Source organism: Corapipo altera, unplaced genomic scaffold, assembly GCF_003945725.1.
Source record: "Corapipo altera isolate COAL_440 unplaced genomic scaffold, ASM394572v1 151, whole genome shotgun sequence".
Classification (NCBI taxonomy): domain Eukaryota; kingdom Metazoa; phylum Chordata; class Aves; order Passeriformes; family Pipridae; genus Corapipo; species Corapipo altera.
The window spans coordinates 777,407-787,307 of NW_020884976.1; the positions used below are offsets into that span (position 1 = coordinate 777,407).

At 51.1% G+C, this 9,901-nt stretch overlaps 1 protein-coding gene across 1 annotated transcript in view; it reads left to right on the plus strand.

Moving 5' to 3' along the window:
- Positions 1-2,830, plus strand: part of RTN4R (reticulon 4 receptor) — an 86,203-nt gene extending 83,373 nt beyond the window's left edge. Inside the window, exon 2 of the mRNA XM_027665485.1 lies at positions 791-2,830. Within this exon, the coding sequence (XP_027521286.1) occupies positions 791-2,217 (1,427 nt within the window). The 3' untranslated portion in view covers positions 2,218-2,830. The remainder of the gene's footprint in view (positions 1-790) is intronic.
- Positions 2,831-9,901: the final 7,071 nt, after the last annotated feature.

Here is a 9,901-nt window from a genome sequence, read left to right on the forward strand (position 1 = left end):
ACCCTCTGTGGAAAAACATGCTGTTTCCTCCTCTTCCTTGCTGGCTGCACAGATTCAAAGAAAAAAAAAAGGGAGAGAAAGGAAGGGAAGCAAGAACATGTGGCTTAAAGTTTTGACCAAGAGAAGGAAAGGATGCTCTTGGCTCTGAGACGCCTGAAGGCAGGTCTGACCTGAAAGTTATTCTGGGAATCTCTCAGGGTTATTTCTTCCAGGAAGACCAAATCAGTCCAAAATTATTTGGGGAAAGTCACAATTAGGTTTCGAGAGCAATGTGGGGACACCTGCTTGTTTCAGAGAGTGGTTCAATGATCCTGAAAAGCAAGGAGCTGGTGGTACCGCTGGGATGGCACTCAGAGCTGCCTGGGACATCCCTGTGGGTGCAGGTGAACTGGTCTAAGAGTGCCCACGGCAGAGAGAAATGGCCCCCAGCAGGCAGTGCCTTTGCTCCCAGGTGAGATCTGTGGAACGAGGCTTGTGTCGGATGCGCATCCAGGACCCAAATCCACGATGATGATCCTTCTTTTTCCCCACGGCTGTCAGAGGCCTCTCGAGTGTGCAAGGCCGAGAAGGTGCTCAGACTTCATCTCTACAAGTGTATATTGATTTAAATTATTGAGTTGAGTGGTGGAACATTGTAATTATGCATTTTAATTGCTGGGTCCCCTGGTATATGTTGTTTGTGGTTGGTGGTGACACACTCACAGGGGTAATTTCAGGCTTCTCTATTATCTGCAGAGAGAAGCTCTCCCATGACCCTGCCTAATTTACATACTATTTTTTTATCCTTTAGGAAGCAAACTGCTGATTTTGGTGCTTTGCTTGAACATCCAGTCAGAAGTGGAGTCTTGCCCCGGGGCCTGTGTATGCTACAGCGAACCCAAGATTACAATAAGTTGTCAGCAGCAGGGACTGACAGCAATCCCCACGGAGATCCCCATCCAGAGCCAGCGCATCTTCTTGCACAACAACAGGATAACCCTCGTGAGGTCCACCAGCTTCACCTCCTGCCGCAACATGACCATCCTTTGGATCCACTCCAACAACATCAGCCTCATTGAGCCTGGAGCCTTCTACGGGCTCAACAAACTGGAAGAGCTGGATCTCAGCGACAACACGAACCTGAAATCCATCAACCCCGTCACCTTCCGGGGGCTTGTTCACCTCCACACCTTACACCTGGATCGCTGTGGGCTCCTGGAGCTCTCCACGGGGCTTTTTCGAGGGCTGTTCTCCTTGCAATATCTCTACCTTCAGGATAATAATCTTCAGACCCTGCTGGACGACACCTTCATAGATCTGGCAAACCTCACCTACCTGTTTTTGCACGGGAACAAAATCAAGAGCTTGTCGGAGAACGTCTTTCGGGGGCTTATCAACCTCGACCGGCTGCTCCTGCACCAGAACAGGGTCAGCCTGGTCCACCGGCGGGCCTTCCATGACCTCGGGAAGGTGATGACCTTGTACTTGTTCAACAACAACCTGACGGTGCTCACGGGGGACACCATGGCCCCCCTGGTGTCCCTGCAGTACCTGCGCCTCAACGGCAACCAGTGGATCTGTGACTGCCAGGCCCGCTCCCTCTGGAATTGGTTTAAGCAGTTTAAAGGATCCTCCTCGGAGCTGGAGTGCCACCTTCCCCCTCGCTTGGCAGGGAGAGACCTCAAAAGGCTGCAGAGCTCCGACCTGGAAGGCTGTGTTGACTCCTTCAACCAGATACGAACAAGTGTCTTTAGCACTAAAACCAGATCGGGGAAACTCCCAACTGGGATCCCCCCTCTCGGTTCCCACGATGGCTCCTCCAAGTGCTGCCAGCCAGAAACAGATAAGTCTTTTATTTATGAAGCAAAAGGCAAGGCAGGGCCTTCTTCCCACAGCAGCCGCTCATCCAACAACCACCTCAAGGAAAAGGAGAACATGTCCAAACCCAAGTACATGGAGACGGACCCTTCCAAAAATGGCAGCAACAAGCAGATAAATGATTCCCCCTTTGGGACCTTCCCCAGCATTGTAGACCCTCCTTTGACCAAGTTGAGGCCAGAATTTCTAGAGCCTATTGAACCTTCCACAGTTCCAACCAAAAAGAGGCAGGGCTGCTCTAAAAAGAACAGATCAAAGGCCCAGTGCCGCCTCACCCAGCAAGGGAACAGCTCCACGTTACAGCTCAGCCTCAGCCTTTTGATCCCCCCCTTGGTGTGGAGCTTACTGTTATTCTGCTAAAATTAACTCTTTTCCTGGGTTGATGACACTTTAGTACTAGACTTTTGCTGACCTCCATAAATGTTGCAAACAAAAGCAAAACTACCATCCACCCTGAGAAAGCTTTGTTACACAAAAGTTAACTGGATGCCTTTATTAAAAAAACAAACAAACAAAAAAACCCACAAAACAAAAAAGACAAACACCGAGATGTACATAATTTATTTGTCCTGAAACCTGTGAATTATACCTTTGGTCTTCGGAACTGCACTTGCCCACAAAGCAGCTTTTGCTACAGCAGATGGTAAAGAAATATGGTTTATTTACAAGAAAAAAAAGTGTAAGAAATGCTCTGAAAAGAATGTCTAAAATCTGTTTGTAACTCGCCATCACACTGAACAATGTTGCAGGTTCCCATATGCAGAGGTAATGAATTTGATGCTGTTTTAATCCTATGTTTATGAATATTGCAGTTTTTCCGTACTCATTCCATCACACCATGTTTACAGGCAGGATTTGTTAAAGAATGCTGCCTTTTCCTTCACAAGATTGCAGTATATATAGATATGCATTTTATTTTACTTGTGTACAAGTATACAAAAAAAATATAAAATAAAGATTTCTTTTTCCTAAACGGTCGTTCATCTGCAAGAGGTGAAGGAGGCTAAGCTGAAAAATTCAAAGGATGTGGAGTAATCCATGATCTGAAGGCAGGTTGAGCATTTAACATGACAGTAATAAATAAGACATACTGGGCACGGTTATGCAACCTTTAACTGGTGCCAGCAAAGGGGTTTGTTGTGTGAAACATGCCCTGGTAATGCTCCTGTTTCTCTCTGAACTATCCCAGGCCTGACCTCGTCCATATTTCAGGATGTTCAGATTAGCAGGAATTATTGCCCAGCTCCTTGGGGTTGAGGACTCCTCGTTGCAGGTGGAACAACGTTGGAAACAATCCCACTTTTCTTCTCATCTGCACAGATGAGGAGGTAGGTGTGGTGTAGGTCCAGGGTGGAGCACCCTCAGGTTTGGATTTATGGAATAGGGTCTGTCCCCACAAACACAGCTCTTGGCCTGGTAGCTCAGGCTGTGCTGGAGAGCTGGGGTCCATTCCTGGCTGCCCCACCCGCTCCATGGAGTCACTGTGCAAGGGGCTTCACCCTCAGGGTGACCTTGAGATGCTCAGGAAGTAAACCAGTGGTGTCCACCATAAGGTGGGTGTCACCACATGACCCAGGGTGCCACAAAGCACCTGCCTAGACCTGGCTGTGCAGTGCTGGTGCTGCAGACCCCCCCGTGTGCCAGGTTAGGGCAGGGTGTGCAGGGGGCTTGCCAGGAGGTTGCTTTTCCTTCTCAAAGTGTGGATTTTCTCCTCTTCAGGAGGACTGTTGGGGTTTTGAGGTCTGTACATGCGAGATCGGCCTGTCACACCCAGAGGACGTGACTGGGGCAGAGGGCAGCCAGGGCACTGTCCCAGAGTCCTGGGAACATGCCCTACAGCGTTATGTGGGGAAGTCAGGCTGAGGGTCCCCAGGCTGCACCATCCACCACCGGGGTTCCCAGCACTGGGACTGGTGCTCAGCTCCACAGAGAAACCCCAGGGGGAGAGAGGACTGTCAACCAGGAGTGAAGGGTGTCAGCAGGGCCAGGACTTAGTGCCCAGCCTTGTTCTGGGCCTGACAGGTCACGAGGAGGGAACAGTGGCCATGGGCAGAAGCAGGAGGATGCCTGAATGGCTGATGTGCCAGAGACTGTTGTGCTGCAGGCTGGGCACCACCTGGAACAGCTCCAGGGGGGTTGCTGGGTGCTTCCTACCTGTGCCATCGCCTGTTCCAACCTGTGTGACTGACCTGAGTGTTGCAGTTGTGAGCTGTCTCCTCCAAATCCCTCACTGGGGCTGCAAAAAAGATGTGCCACAGACCTGTGCTGGTGTGCAGCTCACCCTGGGCACTGAGGTGGGCACAGGGCTGTCCCAGCTGTATCACTGGGCAGAATGGCCCTGGGATCCCAGCGGGTCTGAGTGTTTCCATCCCAGCCCCAGAACCAGTCTCTGCAGAGGAGCCAGGGATGTTTCAGTGCAAATACATTGTCCTGGCCAAAGGATGAAGTGAGAAATCAGAGCCCTGTGCTGGGGTTCTTAGTGCCACAGTGAGCTAGACAGCCCTGGCAGCCCTGCTGCCTGCCCAGTTTGTGTGTGTATTACCCACACACACAAGTGAGAGACTGGCACATTTTCAGCTGCTTTCTGCCATACTTGGTTGGATTTGTGCCATCATGCCATGCCTGAAGGATTTTCCGAGGTCCTGCATGCCCAAAGTGTGCCCTGTCCCCTCCCACTCATCCAAAAGCACCATTCAGGCTCTTGAGGGATCAAACCTACAATTACATCTGAGGCACAGGAGTTGAGAGCAGCCTGGTCATGGCGTCAGCACTGCTCCAAAACCCATAAAAAAAGCCAGATTTGCTGGATCCTGTGACAGGTTCCTGTGGAACCTCTTGTTTTGGTCATGGTCTTGGGACACAGCATGTGTCTCCCTCACAGTTTTGTGGTCCAAATATCTGGACCAGTACCCACAACTCTATGGGCAGGAGGAAACCAGATGAGGTGGCAAAAAGCAGGATGAACCTGAAAAGAAAAAAAAAGTAGAAAAAAGAGAACAGCTTCCCATTGTGGTGTTTCCCCCCAGCAGCTGAATGGGCCCTGAGCTCTGGACCTGACCAGGCCCAATCCCAGGGAGTTTGGCTCTGATTCTTCCTGTGGATAACACAAAGAAGATGAGCAATTATTGTCACTTATCCTGAATGGACCAGGAGTCACATTCTGCCAACCCAGGGACAGTCTTCCTGCTTTCTAGAGCTTGACTCTGCTGTGCTTTCAGTGGCTCCTAGGACTATGTATTGGCCATAAGCCCAGAAGAGTCCCTTGTGCTAATTTCCTAGATTTCCTGCTGTCCAGATGCCAATTCCTGTGTTTACAGGCATTAGAAGGCCATTTGAATGATAAATATTGAAGAAGGGGAGGCAGTAGGCAGCAGGAACTCCCATAGGAGCTTGGGAGAGGCAGAGGGGGAGCTCTGGTATTGTTGAGGGTAGGGAAGGACCTCAAATGAAGGGAGTTTCTTTTCTGCTTTGTGCTTTGCTGGGGTTGGCACAACTCTTCCAGATATTCTGAGACATAGTTTACACTCAGATGTCACTGAGTTAAGTGGGATTTACCCAGCAGGGCTCAGGACCTTGTTGACTGTTCCCCATCTCATGATCCTTTTTCTCCCTCCCTTTCTCACTGTGCAAGTCACAGTCAATTTTCTGCTCATGACATGGATGCCAAGAATGAAATGAAACAGACCAAGTTATCAAAGGAGCCAGAATGGATGAGGGATGCAGGCCCCATTTCCCTGGAAGAATGGGCTCCCCACCACAGAGCACAGGGCTGCACCACTCAGCCCCTGCTGTCCCCTTTGCACTGTCACCATGCAGATGCTGGGGAGTGCAGGGGGCACCACTGAAGATGCTGTAAAATCACAGACCTTCAGGTGCTGGGAAGACGTCATGTTCATGCTTAATTCTCAGTGAATTGTCTCCATGGATCCTTTGCTGGTAGTTCCACACTTGTCCTTGCAACAAGAAGGAACAGAATCAACAGAGAAACACTCTTCCCAGGTTTTCAGGTCCCCCTGTAAGGACAACCAGTCTCCAAGCTGGCCAAGGAGATGATTATGCCCCTCCTTGCCATGGTAGCATGAGAAGTGTATTCATCCTCTGCCCCCTCCCTCCATCTTCCCACCCTCCTGCAGAGGAGACAGGACTGTACCTCTGCCTATGGTTGGGAAGTAGATCCCAAAAGTCTGTGCAGGTGGTGATTTGTCCCATCCTAAATGGGGTCTCTGACCCCATTTAGGGGTCACCAATAGGTAGGGTGAGCCTCACTCCAGAGGTCCCCACCTCTGCTGCCAAGCTGCAAAATCTGATGTGGACACATTTGATGTAAAAGTGATTTCATCAAACTGGTTTTGAAAGCATTTTCCCCCCTTTGTTAATGGATAACTGTGATTCACCAAGACCAGAACTCTCTATTATAGGGGTGCTGTGGCTTTGACACCACTTCCATCAGCAAGACCTGGGGAGAAGACAGGGGGTGATGCAGTGTGAGAGAAACCCCACTAATGACCTGGTTCCTAAGATATCCTGGACATTGATTGGAAAGGACTGAGATGCTCTGACACATGGAGCTCAAGCAGTTCAAGCTGTGATCTCCTGAGGATTCCTCATTTCCCTGTCCAGAGTCCGTCCAAGCCTTCAAAAGGTGAACAGTCCAAGTCTGGGCATTGGAAGTGCCCCCAGGGCTGGGACTGACCCTCATGGCTCCAGTTGTTGAGTCAGCCTTGCTGGGAACACGTCAGCAGATGACTGGGAGAGTCCAGGAGCGAGTCAGGAGCAGCCCAAGTGACCATGGGCAGGCACTGGCCCTTGGTAGGTTTGTCCCTGGGCCCTGCCCACAGCAGCCTGAGTTCCCAGGAGTGTTCCAGGAACAGGCATTTTGCTGCATGCAGGGCATTGAGGAGAAGTGTCTCCTGGAGGGAGACAAGCTCAGGCAGTGCTGGAATCTTAGAATCATAGTCATGGAATACCCTGAACTGGAAGGATCATCCAGTCCAACAAAGAATCATCGAGTCCAACTCCTGGCCCTGCACACGCCCATCTCCAAGAGTCACCCCCTGTGGATCAAAAGTCACACCAAGAGGATCATCCAAACCGTCCTGGAGCTCTGGCAGCCTTGGGACTGTGCCCACTGCCCTGGGGAGCCTGGTCAGTGCCCAGCCAGCTTCTGGGGGAAGAATCTTTGCCTGAGATCCAACCTGAGCCTGCCCTGACACAGCTCTAGCCATTCCCTGGCTGCTGTCCCTGCTCACACAGAGCAGAGCTCAGTGCTGCCCTTGTGGTCTCTCTTGGTTTCAGACTTTAGAAGTCTGTAGTTGCCTCAAATCTGTTTGTGGCCTTTGCTTTCCTCCCTTCTCTTTCCCTGGGTGTGAGAGGACCTGCATGCTGCCTCTGCCTCTCCTGCCCCTCCCCTTGGCACAACCATTTCCAAGCTGTTTCTCCAGACAGCACCCTGAGAACTCTCCAACTGCTGAAACCCACTGCTCAGCTCCCCGAACTGAAACCAGCTTCTTCATGAAGCTTCTCTGAGTTCTGCTCAGCTGCATCCTGGCTTTGGAGATCACGTTTCCAGGCTTTTCTCATTGGTGGCTGGAGTCTCCCCACTCCTCCTCTGAGCTGGGGAACCAAAAGGGAAACCCCAAATGTCACGTGGCCGAGGACAAAGTTCTGTATCAGGGAGTGGAACCTGCTCCTGCTGTTTCCTGTCTGTGAGGGCACCTGGGCTGCAGGTAGATGGCATCTCTGCCGCATTCCTGCCCCAGAGGAGATCACAGGGGAATGCCCAGCTGCCTGTGACTCCCCAAGGCTGAGATGTCTTCTCCTAAACTGTCTCTTCTAAACCTTGTGAGCCAGTGGTGTTTCCACATCTCTGCTCTGACACGGAGAAGATTATCCAAGCTGCTGAGTTTTGCTCCAAACAAACATGATGCATAGAAATAATAAAGGCTGGAAGGTTTTTTAATTTGAAGCTGTGTCTCTGGATTAGTTCCCCATCATTAGGCAGTCAGGGAGTAGAGTTACTGCTGCTCTGCCTCCTTCTCAAAATCAGAAAAGGATAAAAAACCCGAGAGTCGTTGAGAGCTGGGGGTGGGAAGGAGAGCAGAGAACAGGCAAGAGAGACATTAGCTTTTTAGGGATGATATTGGTCCACGGTGCATGATTGCTCATGGGAAGATCTGGAGATAGCAGGAACTCTGAGTCCAACCATGTGAGGGCGAGGAATCTGTGAAAACCTTCCCTGTAAATCCAAGGCCAAACATTTGAGTCTGACTCGGGACAGAAACCCTAATTAAAGACCCCTTGATTTGTGCCATAACTAGGGCACTGCAGGGGGAACTGCTGAGGCAGGTGAGGCTTAATGGAATTGCATCCCAGGATATCTATAAATAGGGATAATGGAGCCTTGGCAAAGAGTGGCACAATGAACACACCGGTGTACTCTGCCCACTCCCTGAGCGGGGAGGCACTGCAGAGCTCAGAGTGACCCACCTTCTGCACCGTGTGAGAGACTTGTTCTAGGTCAGCAGGTACCAAAAAGGCCCAGCTGTCATCAAGCATAAAAACAGTAACGTTTTTGGGGATGAAATCATAGCTTTTGCTATCCTGCAGCACCGCACATGGCACAGCACAGGCGCCGATGACTCACGGGCTGGGCTCTGGCGCAGAGATTTGGGGGTGGGTAGGTCCATCTGTGGGGCTGTGCTGCTCTTGGGGTCCATCTGCAGGGCTTTACTGATCTGAGGGCCCATCTGCAGGGCTTTGCTATCTCTGGGCCCATCTGCAGGGCTTTGCTGGTGTCAGGGTCCATCTCCAGGGTTTTTTTGTGTCAGGATCCCCCTGCAGTGCTTTGTTTGTGGGTTTGCTCTGTTGGCACTGGTTTGCTGATGGTTCAGCTCCTTTCTGGTGGTATAGTTGGGGCTGGGTCCTACTTGTTGTTCTGTGGCTGCTTTTGAGTGTTATCACTTGAATTTAAACTAGAAAGGGAACAACTGCAAGATGTGGTGTGAGGAGGGAGTACTGGACTTTTCCAGGTGAGTGGGGAGCTAACATTTTTAAACACCCTCTTGGGTGGTTGTGTTTGGTGGAGTTTAAACTGGCACTCCTGCTTAGCTATGAGATCCTGCTCTGCCTTCTGCACAAGTCTCTCTAGTGCAGGTTGACCCAGCACCTCTGGAGAAGGACTGAGGAGCACAGCAGGGTCTCTTCAGGTCTGCTGTGGGATCCCTCCCATCACCCTGACAGCCAGGGATCCTCCTGGCTGCCTGTGAGCAGCAGGGTGTGCTGAGGGTGTGCTGAGCATGAGCGTGCCCATGTCTGGCCCAACACCTTTCTTTTACAACACCCACCACGGACAGTCCCCAAATCCACATGGAACTGCCCCCCCAGAGCCTCACTCATCAGCCTTCCCACCCCTGCCCTGCCTGAGGACCTCTGGGTTTGCCTCTGAGACTTGAGGCAAAGGAGCAGAGACGCTGCAACCTCCAGCAGTGTCCCATGCCCACGGTGAGACCTTGGGGAAGTCCCTTCACCCCTTCCCCAGGGCTCATCTGGGTGTGGTAGGATTGGTGGTGGGAGCTGTGCTGGATCTTCTCACACATCCAAAGCTTCTCCTTCCACAGGAGAAGGGCAGGATGCTCGACTGCTCTGTTTTCACTGGAGCCAGGCCCTGGAGTGGGCTGCCTGAGGACTCTTATTTAGCTGCACGCTGCTAAATAAGGGCAGAGCTGCTCTTTTCTCCCTGGTATTTCCATTCAAACCACAACAACAGCGGCAGCAGGAACAGCCGCTCCCATGGAATATTTATAAGCTGTTTGCAGAAATGTCAAGAAGAGCCAGTGGTTGTATTAACACACTCTCAGAGCAGCAGTCTGGGAAAGTTATCTTATGTGATTCTTAGTCAAAGTGCTTTATGTAACAGTCACAAGCTTACAAATCCCGGTGACATTTCCTTGTTTCTTGACAAACAGTCGCTTGGTGTCCTGACACCGAGACAGGAATCAATCACTGGTGCTCGTTCATTAGCGTCCCCCTCCCCCCTCCCCAACTA